The 19,276-nt window shown below is 37.3% G+C and overlaps 2 protein-coding genes across 4 annotated transcripts in view; both read right to left on the bottom strand.

Annotated features, from left to right (window-relative positions):
* Nucleotides 1-19,276, bottom strand: part of LOC5577780 (ATP-binding cassette sub-family G member 1) — a 180,668-nt gene that overhangs the window by 65,115 nt on the left and 96,277 nt on the right. The gene's annotated exons all lie outside the window — the stretch shown is intronic.
* Nucleotides 4,552-17,297, bottom strand: LOC5577782. The gene is made up of 3 exons (XM_021845073.1): nt 17,156-17,297; nt 6,134-6,263; nt 4,552-6,068 (listed from the first exon to the last, which is right to left on the bottom strand). The coding sequence occupies exons 1-3, from the start codon at nt 17,201-17,203 to the stop codon at nt 4,606-4,608; spliced, it is 1,641 nt and encodes a 546-aa protein (XP_021700765.1). The 5' UTR covers nt 17,204-17,297; the 3' UTR covers nt 4,552-4,605.

Below are 19,276 nucleotides of genomic sequence, written 5' to 3' on the forward strand. Positions count from 1 at the left end.
AAGTGATCATATATGTTTTGAAAATACAGAAATTTGTTCCTTCGATTCTGTGATTTTTTGTGTGGGTATATTCTATAACTCGATAATTCTATAAGTCGATGTTTCCTTGAATATCGAGTAATGAAGAGTCGACTGTATTAATAAAAAAGTACTGTTCGATTTCAGCTATTATGAGCAATTCCATTGGTATGGAAACAATGTAGACACCTGATGGAAAAGAAAAACATTCATATCTGATAACTACTACAAAAAAGTTATGGTCTCCGCAACTATTGATTTTCGTCGCAATTAATGATTTGATCGTCAAACTAATTCTTCAAAAGTTTTTTTTTTGTGTAAAACACAACAACACATTTAGGAAACTTTGACTAAATCAACGGAATTTTTATTTAGGAAAAAAATAACAATTTAAACGATAGGCTGAATAATTTTGAATTGCCTCATAGAACAATAAATTGGAACACGCAGTTTCTGACCCAGTTGCATCGTTTTACCAGATAGCATATACACAAAGTGTTCATAAGAATAGCTATCTATTCTGAAATGATAAGTTAAATTTAAGATTATATAAAATGCGGCATACCACGATATGCTGGTCATATTGTGTGAGTATACGTGGAAAATGATACTCAATTTGAAGCGTCTGATAACACAGCGTAACAAAAATGACATTTTTGCGTGTCTCAAGGATCAAATTATGTGTCTCTAGTAGATTTGGGGTTGCTGAATCTGGTGCCATTATCAGAAATGTTCCAGCACGTCACAATTTTTAGCTGCAGGTCGACAAAGTTGTATAAAACACTGATTTTATTAATGTTTACATGAAATTCAAAGTACAATTTATCGAACTTTTTTGTAATCTACTCCACCAAACATGCTAAATAGAACTTGAACTTTCATTTCAGACATAATTTGATTGAAATTGCGCGATTAAATTTCGATTAAATCGATTTTTTCAACATGCTTGCTGTCTCCATACAAAATTCTTCGTTTCTTATATATGGCAAAATACAACAATTCTCTAAACCATCAAAAAATAACTTTTCCGTATCGAAATTATTACAAACTTCAATGATAAGTATTGTTATACACATAAAGTTTGAATTCTGTGGCAAATTAAGCCAATATATTACCTTACAAGCTGGCAAACTTGCATGCAATTTGGCTGAAATAGTCATTTTTTGCATTCTCAACAGTCGATATCTCAAAAACTAGACGTGCTACGATATTTCTGAAAACGGCAATGGATTCAGCAACCCTTAATTAAGTGAATAGTGGTATTTTGGTGCTGGAGACAAAAACGTGTTCCGCAGTGTAATTCATTCAAGTTAAATATGCGCCAGATTTATATTCAAGCCGTTGAAATTCATTAAACTCTATTATTCTCCTATAAACCCATATATTAGAAAAAATCAAAAACACAAATATCGACTTTTTTCAAATTTTTGCCGATGAAAGATTTTTTAATATGTGACAAGCCTTTAGATTAGATTATTAGAATCGGCTGGAATGATAGAAATTGGCTGTAAATTTCAAAATCTATAATTTTTATTTTCAAAAAAGACTTGTAATGTCGAAAGCATTATCAATCAGAAGTTTGCTGAAAAAATATGAAGTAGTTTTTGGAGCAACAATATTCCAGATGTCATAAAATTACCATTCACTGATTTTTCAAAGAAACATATTCTAAATTTAAAGGGAACTGACATAAGTAGAGTTTTTAGATTTAATGTACGTCCTGGTGGAAGTACTAATATAGTATTACCGGGTACCCCCGTTGCTTTGACCATATTTAATCTGAACACTTTTTAATCTGTATCCCCGCTAATTTTCACATCGTTTAGATTAAAAATGGTTCAAACGTCATTTAGCTCATGGAACGAAGTGAAGTGAAAATGATTTTTTGATACTGTATGCTTTATATTTATTGCAATGAAAATCTTCCAGTACCGGTATTTTACCGGTACTACCGGTACTGAGAGTTAGAGAACCGTAAAACCGGTACTGGTCAAAAGGGGTCGGTACTAGGAACCCTAAATCTGTGGAAGCGAAGGAGACACAAAACGACGAAGCATAGAGTAGAAAAGGAAGAAACCACCTTCTCGTTGCTGGTGATAATATATATTCGCTGCTGCAGATCTCGTGAGAACACTGCAATGCAGGACTGGTTTGATATCTAGGGGTGGGACAGCTATGCTCAGAGTAGCTCTTCGAACACAGAGCAAGCTTGAGTTACTCACATTTAGCTCAAAACTGTTTTCGGTTGCTTGGATCTTTAAAACAAGCTTGGATCGGAAATCAATTGTACGAAGTACGCAATATGTCAGATCGATTTTTTGGCACAATTTGAATTGAACGAGTTGAAAACTTTGCTACCACAAGATTTAAGTTCCGCGATGGTTTGAATTTGGATGTGTTAGTGGCCAAGGCAAAAAAGGTAACACATCAATTACATCTCCCATGGGAAATTGTTTTCATTACAGTCATCGTGAGTAGTGTCTGACAACAACATCCGATGCCTTACGAGTTCTAGAGGAAATACCATAGAGAATCATCAATGTTAAAACTGAACGAAGGTATTTTATGTCCGAAGTTGTAGTAATTAAGTTGGGGAAATGGAATTAATATTTGTTAACAAATTATTATGTGAACTCGATTTTTTTTCTATGACCTATGAGTGTTTTGTCTTTTGAAGAACTAGCTTGCACTCCTAGCAATGCCTTTACAGTTTAGTAGAGTCGGGAAATGTTGTGTCTTGATGTGATATTTTAATTCACTTTCCTAGATATGTTTAATAGAGTCAGTAATCAAACGTCAAGCCCAAAAATTTAATGTTTAATTTTGTTGTTATCTTCTGAATACACGTTTTTTCCCGAATTGAATAACGATGGCAACACTTTTACACAGAACTTCAGGCTTTGATAGTGCTTGTTACAGAAATAAAACACTTTCAAAACAACTGTTTTTCAACTATTTCTGCTTTTCCTGAAGACCTGGAGCTCAATAACACACATACCCATCGTCTAAGTATCCATGAAATGCAAAAAAAAACAGCTTAGGGATTTTGCAGACCACAAAATTCTGATCGTATAGGGAAACTATCAGAGGACATTTCTTATCCGCGTAAACGCACGTCATTGATACCACAGATTCCAACATAATAATAGGTTGCTACATGGGTTGCTATGTGCATATGAAATCAAGCAACGAGAGTTACTCAGAGTTGCTCGCTATCTAACTCAAGAGCTAGCTCAAAAGCAAATGCTGTCCAGCCCCTTGTTTGATATAATCGCACGTCTTTTTCCTCCGGAAAATCGGCTTGATTGATAGGCTTACGATTATCGACGTGACCGTTAATTTCACACCCTGAATATAAGAAATGAATGTAATGATTGGAATAATACTAATAAAGGATTAAAAACAATTTCAATAGGGTCCTAAAGCCCTGTCCCAATTTTAGTGCCAAACGCATAAATTTAGGTCAAAAACATATGTTTACTCAATTTTCCGATGGTTTAAGCCCAAAAAATATGTTTTATGTTTTTTTTTTTCAAATTTTGTCACACCCCTTGGTTTAAACTCAAATTTTGGGTGTATTTTGTTTTCCGTGTCCCTTCCGAAATGTCAGAAAATAACAACCCCGGTGTTAAAAAGTTGAACCCCTGTGGTATTTTTGTCGACTAAGCGAACGTCAAACATGATCTCAAGTGTCAAGGTTCATTTATGGATCCAATTTTGAAATTAAAGTTTTAATATGATTTATCCGATATTTGAGCGGGAAAAAAATGCTAAAGTAGTTGCAGTAACATGCTCTTTCGTAATATTAAATGAAAACAAGATTTCATTAAACATTTTAGGACCCTATTTCCAGCAAAGCTGAACAAGACTTGCATTCATTCAGAAAAGCTGGACAAAACTTCTGAAAAATGTGTTCAAAAATCGATCGGTTTTGTAGCCAACATCGAACCGTGACACTGCACTGTAGTTCGACCTACAAAATATTTTCATCCATGTATTCGTGATTCATTTAATAATCATTCAGTACATCTACCAGTTGTCTGTTTCTTAAATCAAGAAATCTGAGAAATCATAAAGCATGCGGTCTTTCCTTAGCCGTGTGGTTAGAATCCGCGGCTACAAAGCAAAGCCATGCTGAAGGTGTCTGGGTTCGATTCCCGGTCGGTCCAGGATCTTTTCGTTATGTATATTTCCTTTAACTTCCCTAGGCATAGAGTATCGTCGTACATGCCACACGATATACGAATGCGAAAATGGCAACTTAGGCAAAAAAGCTCTCAGTTAATAACTGTGGAAGTGCTCATTGAACACTAAGCTGAGAAGCAGGCTCTATCCCAGTGAATTAGAAGAAGACATGGCTTCTTCTTCGATCCACCAAGCTTTAGACCCTTGTTTTATCGTGGTCTTCTACAAGACGCCTTTCTTAGTAAGGACCCCAGGTAAGGACTACATGATTTATTGAAGGTCTCCTACACGGTTGTACCCTTTTCTTTCGTAATGCCAAGGATATCTCATGATATTTTCTCACAAATGTAACAGAACTAGAAAACCCATTTTTTATTAAAAAAAAAACTGCCTTATCAAACACTAAATTGTTTCTGCATTAGGATTGCTACCTTCTGCATCTCGCCTGCCACCGTTAAACACCTGTTTGGCCGTATCGGCTACTTTCTTCACAGCTTTGAAAAACTTTTCCATCACGTCCGTGAAAAACGACAAATTTTGATCTACTTTTTCATTTACATTTTCAACTTCTGCTGACTGTGATTCTGCTTCACGTTTCCTTCTCCGCATACCTCCCGGAGCAGGTGTGGTTGGACGGCTTCCGCCTTTGCAAGGTGAACGTTTTACTCGCTGCGAGTCGTCTTCTGTTGTCTCTTCAGCTCCGGTGTTCGGATCTGATTCTTCACTTGACGACCCACTGGAGTCACTACTCAGTGAATCGCTGTAGAAACTGGAATCGCTTACAGCCCCGTTTCCATTGTCAGCATTGGCATCAATTTCCCGCTTCCTTCTGCGTGACCCTTCTTCGCTACTCAATGAATTGCTATAATAACTGGAATCGCTTTGATTTCCTTGGTGAACTTCACGTTTTCGTCGCTGACCATCGGATGCTTCCTCGGTGTTTTCTTCGGATGGTGGTGGACAAGGAGGACGTCTTCCTTTGCCTCTGCCAGGTCCTCCAGGACCACCACGACCTCGTCCACCTCCACCACCGCCTTTACCTCCTTCTCCAGGAGGAGGTCCCCTCGGTGGTCCACCGGTGCCGTTTTGAGGAGGCAGATCGGTTGGCATTACATCTGAATCCATATCCTGAGGAGAACGCTTCGCTCTGCTCAAACCGGGTTCTTCAGAAATTTTGCTCAATTTTGATTCGCGTGATCCGGTAAAGGTGTGAGTTTTTGTAGAACCATCAGACTTAGCCTCAGAGTCACTTTGAAAGTACGATATTTTGTTCTCATACTTACTTAGGACTAAAGCTCTTTTCATTCTTTGAGCACCGAAAATTTTACCCGTGTCGTCTTCAATCCAATCATCAAGTTTGACTTTTTCTGGATCGTTCTTCTCGTCAAGTGATCTTCGGTTACGCACAATGGGACCCTCAATTTCGTTTTGCTCCATTTGAACTAGATGCTTGGATTGGGTACCGCCTTTTGTATGAGACTGGAACTTAGCATTTTTATCCATCTGGAGGTCGCTGCTTGTGTACGAGACTTTTTCTTCCAGTTCACCATATATGGTTGGATTCCGACTGTCGCCAATCAATCGCCTTCTTCGCTTCGCGCTTTCGGTCGTAGCCTCCGGAGTTGTTGTCGGCCCATAGTTGTTCACATTGGAAACGCTGTTAATCTTTACAATATTCACATTGGTTCCCACAGCAGAGTTGGTACTGAACAGTCCTGCTGCCTTCAAAGCTTCCAGAACGGCCAGTGAGCGTTTTCTGCGCCTAAACAAGTCGTCCTCAATTTTTTCAAGATTTTTCTCCGTAGCTGCATCACCGAATCCAGTTTCGATCCCATTGTTGGTGCCAAATTTCAAGCCGAAGATGTCTGTGCCATGATACAATATAGTCAGTGCGGTTTGAGGTGAATGTTAGATTAACGACCATACTAACCATACGACTGTTGACGCTCCGATTTGACGCTTATGCCACGGTCGGCAATTTCCTTAGCTTTAGCAATTGCTCCAATGACGGCAAGTTTTCCCTGCTCCAAAATGCTCTCTTCTGCGCTTCCATAATGGTACTAAGGCAAAAATAAACGAGTTAGTTAAGCAAAGGACTCAACGATTGCGGGTTGAAAATTTTCTCGACTTCGTGCTTGCCACACGCTTTGCAAATGCAAATATGGTTATTTGGCAAATTATTGATCATAAAACACTATGCTGAGCAGTAGGATCTGTCTCAAAAGAGACGTAACTTCTGAAAGAAAAAGCAAAGTGTATGACGAGCGAGATTGTTATACCATTTATATCGTAAAGGCGGAAACACCGGTCCATGAGGCTAAACACAAGACCTTTTGAGTTATAGCGTTTGCATGGAACAGCAAATATTGATCATAGCTGAGAATTTTTTTGTACTTTCCTAACCTAATGCAATTCCCAAATTGGGATAAATAAAGCGTTTTCCAATCCCAGTGAAAAACAGAACAACAACGGAGAAAACAGATTGGTATCAATTTCTTGAAATAACCGGGAATACCGTCAATGAGTGTTCCAATAAATCCCACTAATCACACCTTCATGAATTACTGCTCTAGGAATTTTACACTTTATTATTATTATTATTTTTTATGAATAATATCAGGAACTGATCAGCTAGTTTTCGTAAAAATTTGCAAAGAGTAAAACTTTTATTCTTTAGATTTTTATAAAAATGCTCATTTTAATTTTTTCGAGAAGTTTCCAAGGACACCTAAAATAATTTGACCAATAGCCATTTCTTTAAAGTTTCTTCAGAATTTCTCCCAAACATCCTATCTTGGAACATTCCAGTACTTACTCTGAGGAATACAGATTCAACAACGACTTATGTAAGACTATTCAAGTTTCTTTTCAGGGAATTCATACTCCAGAAAATTTCACATCCCCAGTGATCTATGTAAATCCTTCATGGTAATTCCTTGGAATTCTTTGAGATATAGCATTATGCTAATTATCACAATACTCAAATGATAGAAACTAGGGACAAAAAATATCATGCACACTATAGGGTATTGCACGCCGCTTGTCCGGAACTGGCTTTGCGGCCGGATATCTCATGATTTCGACCAGCTACTACGTATTGTCCTAGGGAGGAACAAATCTCCCTCCAGAATATGTTATGGTACAGAAATCAACCATTACAACACTACTTCCGGTGAAATATCTCGGAAGCTGACCGAGATAGAACATTATTTTAAACATTTGTGGGCAGTGCTGCCACACACTTAGAATTAAATGCCGAATCTCGGATTTCTGAAACCGAGATCAGCACAGCCGACCGCTCGGCATTGATCTCGGTTTACAAGTTGAAACTGATAAACTCGGTTTGCGTTTAAGTGTTCAACTACTAACGTAAAACTGACATCCTCGGTATTCTCAAAACTGAAATATCAGCAAAAAATCAAAACAATCTTTTCTGAGGTACTGCTTTAACATAATTTATTTTTTTGGTAACCGTGTTTTCTAAGTATCCTAGTGTTCTCGGTATTTCAGTATTTCAGAAGGAAGTGGTCAATGCTGTAGTTCGTCTAAATGTCATTTTATAGACTTGAAATGATGCATCTGCCCTTTGATATTCAATGGAATTGCCTATTCCGGATGCAATAGAAGAACAAGTTATTGTCTTTGAAAAATAAAAGAAAAAAAATATACCTATACAATACTTACGGATAATTTGGTGCGAGCCTCTATAATCCCGTTTCTGAATTATCTATGTTTTCGCAATCAAATCGTAATATTTTTACACTTTTCAATGATAAAACCAAGATAGGTGAATGTATTCGTTTACAAGACCAGACAATATGGCAGTAGAACAAAATACTGAGAATCTCAATAATCTTATTGATAAACCGATATGTTGGCTCTTTCCACAACTGGATTTGGTGAGAGGATGGTAAACGTTGGTGCTCGGCATGCGCTGTTGCCGAGTTACGGGTTGAAAATCAAATTATCCGAGATTCCAGTTTAATGGATTTCCGGTTACTCGGTTACGATAAATTTTTAACTGATTTATCAGCAAAGAGTGTAGCTGCCGAGAGAGTTCAGCAATTTGAAATGCCGAGCTCGCAAATATTTTTTGAGTGTGTACAAAATTCCAAACTAATCTACTAAGTGGCCTAGTGTGCCTGAGTCCTTCTAGTTCATTGCAATTGTGGGATATTTCGGAATCTAAACGAAACAGAACATTCCTGTCTTCCAGTATGCAGAGCTTCCCTTCGAAGTTCCAAAATCATTCACTACGAGAGCGAGTAGAACTGCCCTGCGAGACCCTTCCAAATTCATCCACAACGTGGTGCAAGTGTTTCTCGGCATATCTTGGAATCTACATTCCATGCCTTTGAGAAAGTACTAGCAGAGCCCACAATGTTCCAAATTCATCCAATACCTGATACGTAAATACATATGGTATAGTGCAATTGAAGAATATCTCGAAATCTTCATAAAATAGTCTCCAAGAAAGTTTTCCAGAGTAAGCAGAGCTAAATGAATTCTTGAAGAAATACCTGAAAGACTTCCAAATTATTAAGCTAGAAACAAATTCTGCAGGAATTTCTGAGGTATTCATATGTATCGTTGAAGAACTCCTAAAGGTATTTCTAAAAAAAATCCCGAGGGAATTTGTGAAGGTATATCTGGAAGCGTTTATGTGGGAAACAATTCTAAAGAAATCTTTTGGAATCTTCCGGAAAGAATGCTTGTGAGAATATCTGGTGGGATCATTGGGAGAATTACTAAAGAAAAACTTGTGGGATTCCAAAAGGAATCCCCTGAGAATTCATGGGGAACTTCCTCAAGTTATCCGTGGAGGAAATTCCCCAGGTAATCCCTGGGAGAATTCCTGAATACATCCCTGGAGAAATTTGTAAATCAATCTATTTGGAAGACTTCTGACGAAATCCCTTGGGGAACTCTTGAAGGAATCTCTAAGGAATTCCATCCTGCATGGATATTTCTGAAGGAATCGCTGGTCAAATATTTGAAGAAATCTTGAAGGTGATTTCGTGATACGTACATTTTAGTTGCCTGGGTTCATAAAGAGTCCCGACATGGATTTCTTTAGATATATTTTTTTTTTCAGGTAATCCTCAAGAGTTTTTCTGTCTTTCTTGCAAATAATTATTCAGGTAACTCCAGTAGTTATAGGAATTATTTTAGCGAAAAATCCAGTGATTCTTCAGGTAATTCTGTCAAAACTTCCTGTAGGATATTTTACAGTTATTCCTTCAATCATTTTCATTTCATTATTCCAACTTTTTCACAGAAAGTTCTCAAAGACTCTCTCTTTCTCTCTAAAAACTGCTTTGAAGGTTTTCGTCGGAAATTTTCAATTAATTTTTCTACAAGTTTTTTTGGAATTTCTCCAAAGATTGTTTTTATAACATCAGCAACAATTCCAAGAAATCGAGCAGAGCTTCTGAGATTCTCGCAGAATTTTTTCTCCAGGAAACTGTACAAGAAACCTCTGATTATTCATAAAGGAATTTTTCAATGTTTTGTTTTTTTTTTTATCAAGAATACTTCGAGCAATACTTTAAAAACCATAAAAAATTGAGCTCCAGTTCTTGTAGTAACTTCCAAAGGGTTTCCTTCATATATTTCCCAATAAATTTCTTCAGAATCTTCAAAAGCGAGCTTTTTAAAGTGGGTCTGGGTAATTTGTCATAAAGCCATTTGGCATAGGGTCATTTGGCATAATGGTTATTTGGCATAACAATCTTTCATGAAGAGCAGGCATCTTTTGAAAGAAGGGGTTTTATGTCAAATGGCCCGCTTCCTTCCAAGGTTTTGTTTTTCTTTTTTAACCTCTTCACACTTTTGGTTCTCGCGTAATCCATATTTATTTAAAATTATTATTTAAAAAAGACCAACATTTATTTAAAATTATTGGTTTCTCGGGCCCCGAGCGTGGCAGCTAATATGTGAATAGTGCGCTGTGTTCATAAAAATCGTAAGAATGCAGCGCCACACTAAAAAAACTTATTTAGAAATGAGGCGAGTTGAGGCGCGTCGCGATTCTCACTGGCGCGATCCGGAATGGTGGCGGTGCTACAATACTTAATTCAGCAAATTCTCCAATCACAAAACAAAATTAATTTACCCGATGCTTTCTATATTTCGCGAGATACAGTTTGTGAAATATAGTGCCATAAATTCTCAAAAGATATTTTATCATGTGAGTATCGAGAAACAATGTCACTTGAATAAATTAGTTTAATCAGGGAGTAATTAATAAATTTACCCTCGCCTATATTGGCACTCACTGGGTAAAATCATCGTTGATATTTGTTTGTTTTTATCCTGACAACAAAATAAGGAATTTCCAAGCGCTTGCCACAAGATTAGAAGTTTCCGTTCAATTTACTGTTACTAAACTGCCTGTGATACTCGCGAACGAAATAATGAGTTTCATTCGAGCATTCGGGGAGTTGTAATTTTTGCCGAAACACACTAAAAACTTCAATATCAGAAATATGATGAAAATCTGTCTTTTAAACAGTTGTTCATCCACAATGTGGCGCTAGTGTGCGTAAATACCCGACCAGTGGATTACAACAGAGTTGTAACAGATTTTGTTACGCATTTCTTCTAACAACATATGTTATAATTTTGGCTGATTAGTAGTTAAAATATCAAAAACTATTTTTTTTTTCTAAACTGAACAAAATTGAAATAAAATGTGTAATAATTTAAACAAAAACATAACTCATGATGTTTTAAATCAAACAAAAACATAACTTGTTTCGTTATTTTCCGTCACTAAATTATACCAAAAAAAAGTAATTTTCTTTACATCAATAAAAAGTTACATGTATAAACGAGAGCAGGTCATTAGGTCGAATGCCATTGAGCTGAAAGGGTCATTAGGCAGAAATAACTGTTGACCGTTTATAATATTCATGCGCCTTACAATCCATTAGAACTATCGGCCATTTTTCGGGATAACGACCCTTTCGGCCTTACAGCATTCGGCCTAATGAATAGATAATAACGCTCTCAGATTTTGTATAACAAGTTGTGTTATAACAATGTTTTAAATTGAAACAAATTAGAAACAGCCTTGGTTATTGTATTTGATTTTGTTTCAAATATTTTATATTTCCTCCATCAATTAAAAATGCTTCTAACACAAATGAAATAAAATTTGCTGTTTGGGCCTGTCCATTTATTACGTAAGGCATTTTTCGGGATTTTTCAACACCCCCTCCCCCCATGATAAGATTTTTTGTATGAAAATTAAAAATAAAATGTATGGCGCGTAAGAAATCTGGACCGCCCCTTTGTAACAAACCTTAATATAAATGTGATATAATTTTTATGTAATCCAATGGTCGGGTACTTCCGATATGTTGCAATTTGATGATATTTCGGAATCATCGAGAAATTTTTCAAAGTGAGTTGTCTCCGAGTAACCCTGCAAAGATCCAAATTTATCCGCTACGTGAGTGAGTAGAGCTAGGCCGAACAACTCTGCAAAATTTCGTTCGTTTTGAATGGTTTGATTGGAATATGGCGTTGGCAAATGGATATCATGGTATAATTTGTACAAGGTATTCTTGCAGAGTCTTTAAAATTATTGAGCAATTCTGTCGGGCAAATCTTCCTAGATTCCATTCAGAAATTTTATCCCTGATCTCGTGTATTAGGTATGTAGATTTTCCGGGAACCTCTGTAGATCACTACAGTTTCAAAGGATCCCCCTGGCGATTCCTTTTTTCTCTAGGAATACGTCCATTGATACCTCAAGGAATTCCTTCGGAAGTTGCCCCAGGGATTCTTCCAGATTTGCTCAAGGATTTTTTCCAGGCATTCGTTGGAAAATTCTTCCATGGATTTTTCCAGAAATCACATTAAGGATAACCTCAGAGTTTCTATTGGCAATTGCACCAGAAATACCTTAAGTAATTCGTCCAGGGATTATTTCAGGAAATCCTTCGAAGAATAATTCTGCAATTTCACTAGGGATGCTTTTACAAATACATATAGGGATTTTTCGAGGAATTTCTCTAGAAAACATTCTTGAAGTCATTCGGTGGATTAATTTATTAATATCACAAGGCATTTCTCCAACGTTTCTTCCAATAGATAGGCCTCTTTGCGTTAAGGCCATATACGAACAAAAGTGGAGGCGATATACGTGCAAATTTTATATGATAAAAAATGGTATGTAATGCGAGTGTTTAAATTTTACTGCGGACTAGTTCGTTATCTTGTGCGACTTCATTTATGATAAATATGCTACGGATTGATCCGACTTACTTTGTACTAGTATACGAGAAGAAACTAAATGTACTAGAAATGAACTCGGAAAGTAGCGTTTTATGCGAGCTAACACATCATTCAAATGATTTTATCCATCGTGTTGTATGAATGTGATGTCATTTGTATGAATAAATTACTTTTGAGGTAATGACTTCTGGTTGTCTGGGAATTCATGAATGAATTTCTGGTGGCATCATTGTATAAATTTCTTCAGAATACATATTGCGCATTTCTTTCACCACTATCGCAGAAGTTTTTACAAGTGCAAAAACGCTAATAAAAATGCGCGATTGCATTTTTGCACTTATGAAGGCGCACTTTGCAGTCCAGTAGTAAAAGATATACACAGAAAGTCACTTCCACTAAGTATTTGGCCGCTTCTTTTTAATAACTGTGGTGCCTCTAGTTTTCATAGCGAGAAACATATTACAGTCTTTTGATTCGAAAGAATAATTGATTCAATGATGGAATTTTTATCAAAATTCATACATATTTGCAAAAGTTATTGCAGATGGAACAAAACCATCAACTGGAGCAACAAAATGTACAAATCAACAATGAAAAATTATCTTCAGAATTGAATTTTCTTATTCATTCTATTCCTCAAAGATTCTTACCCGTTGTCATGTGATGTCATAGAATGGTAAGTATTACATGGTATGGTTGCACAATACCGTAGATTTTAGTAAAAAAAAAAATTGAAAAGTATCAGTCTATATATCAAACTGATCAAAATATGTTGTGCAATAATCAAAAATCGAAATTTTCTATTATTTCTGATTTAGGAATGTTCTGGAAAAATGGCAGAGAATGTAGACAATGGTACTGTGCAAAATAAATATGGGTGGAGTTCAGCGAAAAGTTACACTGGAACAATTTAAAATGCTGAGGAATAATTTTCTTATATAAAAATAAAAATAATGCACTAAGATTTCTTGTACGCTATTCTAAGAAATATCACTCATTTTGTGTGGCCAAATTCTAAGTGGAACAAATTATCTTAAATAAGCCTCAGTTTTACCACCAACTCTTTTGTACTATTGATCAAATCAAATAAACTATGAATATAAATAGAGTTGTCATTGCGCAATATTCTAAAAAAAAGGAATCCATGGACGATTTTTTCAGTAAGCTTCCAAGTTCTGCATGAATACTTGAAAATCCTAGTATGTTATTCCTGGAGACTCCAAAATTTCCTCTAACAGCATTAAAGATGTCACGAGAAACGGTTAACTGATTTTATACTTGATAAAGGCCGAATATATTCGGGCGAAACGTAGGCTAATCTAAAACTAGCCGTGTTGATAACCCCAGTCTAAGAAAACTAATTCGAAAATAAACCTGCGATCCAATCTATAACACAGCGTAACAAAAATGACAATTTTGCGTGTCTCAAGGATCAAATTATGTTCTTCTTCTTCTGGGCATTACGTCCTCACAGAGACAAAGCCTGCTTCTCAGCTTAGTGTTCAATGAGCACTTCCACAGTTATTAACTGAGAACTTTCTTTGCCAGAGTTGCCATTATCGCAATCGTATACGTATACGCGTATACTAGGGTTTTGGTACCGGGAGTACCGGTACCGAAAGTACAGGTATTACCGGCCAATTTCTGGTACTGAAATACCGGTACTGGGAAGCACTCAGTACCGGTATTTTCGGTACTGATGAAAAATGTAATAATTGTTTGAATCAATTAATTTTTTCACAATTAATTGAACGTAGATTTGGTCAAGTTTGTTGATGTCGAACTTCTTAGGGCGATCAAGGAACGTATTATATAAAGGCTTATTCTTACTATCACTTTTACAGCACTAAAGATGGTGTATCTCCGTGTAAAAAAACGTTAAAAGTACGAATTATCGAATATCAATACAAATAATGGTGAATATTAAGTTTTCTGGACAACTGGGTTTCAGGATATTGAAGCATTTAAAGGTGCCTCAATTATGGCACAAAGATTGATAAAAATTGTTCGGAATAAATCTTGAATTACGAGTCTCTCAAGTTAAAAGCGAAATATTCGTTAACACTTCACGATGCATGGACAAAACTTTGAGCAACTTCCGGATAGGCCCAGAAAATTGATGTCTGAAACTTTTGTCACAGAAATACGCACTTGTATGGCAGTTAAACATTGAACTTGGAACATGCTTTGCATTTTTAAATCAAAGTTTTTGAATGAAAAGCACGGTGATAACATGAAAATCGTCTATAAACCATTGATTATGCACGATTTTTCGACGCACATAAAATATTACACATGGCATCCGCAACTTTTTCGAATATCCTATAAAACGGACAACTGTGGATGGTTAAAGGATAGATTTGAATGAATGTGGTCCACCATACCAGACAAAACTTGTATTTAAACTCATATAATAGTTTATTTCATGAGTTAGAACGGTCTACTCGTTACTATATTAGGACCATTTTATGTCAGTGTTTTAATGTACAAAAATGAATAATAAGCTTCAAAAAATATGTATTAATTGACGACCTAGAAAAAATGTGATTTATTGTCTTATACTGTATGCTTCATATTTATTGCAAAGAAAATCTTCCAGTACCGGTATTTTACCGGTACTACCGGGTCAAAAGGGGTCGGTACTAGCAACCCTAGCGTATACCGTTTGGCAAGTACAATGATACGCTATGCCCAGGGAAGTCAAGGAAATTTTCATTACGAAAAGATCCTGGACCGACCGGGAATCGAACCCAGACACCTTCAGCATGGCTTTGCTTTGTAGCCACGGACTCTAACCACTCGGCTAAGGAAGGCCCCAAATCAAATTATGTGTCTCGAGTAATTTTGGGGTTGCTGAATCTGATGCCATTCTAGAAATGTTTCAGCACGTCACAATTTTTAGATACAGGTCACCAAAGTTGTATATAATACTGGTTTTATTAATTTTTACATAAAATTTAAGGTATAATTTATCGAACTTTTTTGTGATCCAATCCACCAAGCATGTAAAATAGGACCTGAACTTTCAATTTGGGCATAATTTGGTTGAAATTGAACGATTGAATTGAGACTAAACCGATTTTTTCAACATACTTACTGCCTCCATACTAAATTCTGGGTTTCTCTTATATGGGAAAATACAATACTTCTTCAAATCATCAAAAAATACCTTTTCCGCATCGAACGTATTATAAACTTTATTGATAAGGATTGTTATACACATACCGTTTAAATTCTTTGGTAAATTAGGCAAATAAATTGCCATACAAGCCGGCAAACTTGCATATAAGTTGGCTAAAATAGTAAATTTTTGCATTTTCAACAGCCAATATCTCAAAAACTAGACGTGCTATGATATTTTTGAAAACGGCAATGGATTCATCAATCCTTAACTGAGTAAATGGCAGTATTTTGGTGCTTCAGACAAAAACGTGTTCCACAGTGTAACATATCATTAATGAAAACTTCAAGGCATGAAACATTCTTCGGACTATTTCAGGCAATGTACAGATGGATCTCTCTTCGTTCAAGTTTTTGGGATAGATATGCTGCCAAACATGTAGTTTAGTGCAACTTTCACGCAACTGGGATGAATCTTTTTGAGTTGTAGGTACTGAAACGCAGCTTGCATGCAATGAAGTTATGTTGCGGATGCTCTGAATGAAAGTATATTGAAACATAACAATAAAATTAGCATTTTTGGAGAAGTTTCAAGAGTTTGTATTAAAAGTTACAGAACACATCTTGATAAACTTGACTTCATTGAAGCTTGCAGAGGACATTTGCAATAAATCTCGCCGTTTCAATAATGTTAGACGTCAAACAAGGGGTGAAATGCAAGTTCATTGGATCTTTCCAATGAACCTTATGAGCTTTTGATTAATATGCAACGGAACTAGAACTAAGTAAGTTACAGATGCTTTTATTGATACATCTTTGAAACCATTCTTGGGAAGGATTCCTTTGAAAGATGTTTCGTGTATTACTTGGGAAGTGCTATACGCACTGGCCCCTTCCCGAAGAAATACCGTAAGGTGGTTCCAGGAAGATGAGGGTCTGAGGCCAAGGGTGATATCTGTGCTTTCTGTACATGACTTGAGCAATTCAGCGAGAATGTCTCACGTACAGCGAGCTGCTTTTAGTGGGTCGTCGGTGGTGCGGCATCACCACACTCCCTGAGTTACCTTCTCAGGAGTCTGATTGCAAATCCCCCTTTGAGAGCACCAGCTGTACGGAATTATTCACAGCACTTGAAACGCTCTCCGGGACGACTCCTCTACAATGGCAACACTCGGGATTACTCTTAATTCTTAAAGACCGAGTATCCTTTTGAAACTTCTTTACGTAAATACAAAGCTGTTGTGACTCTTTCGATGTAAGTTAGAAGCTTTAAACTTTGTACACTTCGGATTTTATACACATTAGTTGATGCCTCTTAACAACACTTAGTTCTTTTGCTGTTATTTTAATCTGAGAATTTTACTGAGGACATAACAGCACTTTAATAGTTTTTTTAATGTAAGTTCTTCTAATTCGTAAAGTTTTTCTACTAGGCTGGACATAAAAATCATTCGGCTCGCGCCCACAGAAATCGATAAAAATTAAACCCCTCACACAGATCGCACAGATCGATTAACAATGAATCATTCGCAGTATTTCACTTGGGAATCCTACATTCCCTTCAGCAACGGCCATTTATTGCACTTACACTTTTGACGACCGCAAAAATCACCAAAACCGCCAGAAATTTAGTCATCACTTGGATATTCCAAGTAAGTCTGCTGGTAATATCCCACCGATGTGTACTAAATCACTCCCAACTGAATAATTCCCGTATACTAAGAGCATCCCAATGTCCAGGGCTACAATTTATAAGAGGAAAACTAAAATTCCATCTCAATAGCTCATCTCCGCCCACCGGATGCTGATGGGTCGCATTACAACGTGTGATGTCTCTCAAGTTCATAATGCTTCGAACACGGCCCAAAGTGATAAGATCGGTTGGGTGTAATTTTGTATTACCGGTTGCATGGCTAAAACTAATTATTTGGCGTAATGTGGATTTCGAAACGAGTGCAGTGATTGTGTGATGTCGTTAAGGAAGTAGGAATTTCTGAGTGACTAATTGATGACACCGTTAGCGTCACCCATTTGCGGAATCAAAAGCTCCTAGCTCTGTTGTTTTTACGCTGACCTGTGACACTCGTCCTTGACAAAAGCTTCCCTAACGAATGTCGACGACTTCAACCATTCAAAGGGGCAATCCACATTGTACTAACGATAGCGTAAAGCTCATAGTACCTGCGCATTCCATCATATGTCACCGATATGCAAATGATATGACCACTGAGGCGAACATCCTTCAATTGCAAGGTTTAACGGGTGACAAGTTCAATTGCAGATCATTGAATAAATTGTTCCTTCTTGATCAATCAACAGTCTGGATGATCAATTACCTGCCAAGGTGCCAAGACTGATTCGATTGGTCTTTGTGTGTACCCACACAATGCCCATCCATCCCATTGCTGCATGCATTATTGAGCGACGAGACGACAATGCAAAGCTTGATCATTGAGTCACGTGTTGACTTACTACTGATTTCCACCTTGCCATGCATCGACCGATTGCAATCTTAAACAGCCATAAGGTGCCGATGAAATTATAACTGCATCTTGTTGAGATGTTCTTATGTGCATATCCACTTGATTAACAAGGGCTTTCCTTTCAGTGAGTTTCATTCTCTAGGGTCAACGTGCTTTGTATATTCGAATTGCAATTATAAACTTCTTGTACCTGAAACCATTCCTTTTGACAACCAAGTTTCCAAACTTATTTTTTTCTTTTATTTCTTTATATACTAAATTTTTAGCTCGGGGCTAGTTCATCTCGGGACCAACGGCTCTAGTTCCCTTCTGAAAGAAGTCGTCACTATAATTCTTGTCATAAATGACTATCCCGGAGATGGCATTCGACCTCAGGTCTTCGGTGTTAAAGGCGTGTGTTCTAACTTAACCCAATAAGTTTTTACTGAAAAGAGTCGATGAATTATTGACATATTTAAACCTTCATTAAGGGGCCGTAGCCGTAGCGGAAAACGCTATTCAGCAAGACCAATCTGAGAGTCGTGGGATCGAATCCCTCTGGTCGAGGGTCTTTTCCGGTTGGAAATTTTCTCGATTCCCAGTTCATAGAGCATCTTCGTGGTTGCCACACGATAATATACAAGCCCCATAACGCAGGTAGATCACTTTTACATGGTGCGTTACGAGATAAGATCTACCGGGGCAGCAGGGACAAAAGTCCAGGGGCTTAACGGACCCCCCTAGGACTTCTGCGAGTTGGGGTGTTGTCCAGGATGTGGTGGAGTGGGCTCTGATGAACATTCATAAAAACCACAAAAATTCGAAAGCAACTGCCGCTTAAAGTACCAAATCACCCTAGCCCAAACTAACAGGAGTGCCCATTAGCACATCAGAATTGATGCCAATAAGATCGTGATTATGGCATACTGGTCGCAATACAAACGGACAAGGCATGTTGTTCAGCGTTTGCACTAGCCACTCCTCGAGTCCACTCGCCACCTCCTTTGTAGTTCCAGGACGATGTGAGTGATAGCCGATGAAACGGCATTCCAGTCAAACTCGTCTTCATACATCCTTTGAAACAGATTGTCCGGAGTCGTGTCCCCACCGCATGTGGCAAACATGCGGTACGCACTCGCAACCCTCAGGCACATTAGCCTATAAGTACTCTCTACCTTCCTACGGTAGCTATCGGTACTTAAAGCCGGGCCACCATACCTCAGTATGGACGAGGCGACACTGGCCAG

Source organism: Aedes aegypti, chromosome 2, assembly GCF_002204515.2.
Source record: "Aedes aegypti strain LVP_AGWG chromosome 2, AaegL5.0 Primary Assembly, whole genome shotgun sequence".
Taxonomy (NCBI): Eukaryota; Metazoa; Arthropoda; class Insecta; order Diptera; family Culicidae; genus Aedes; species Aedes aegypti.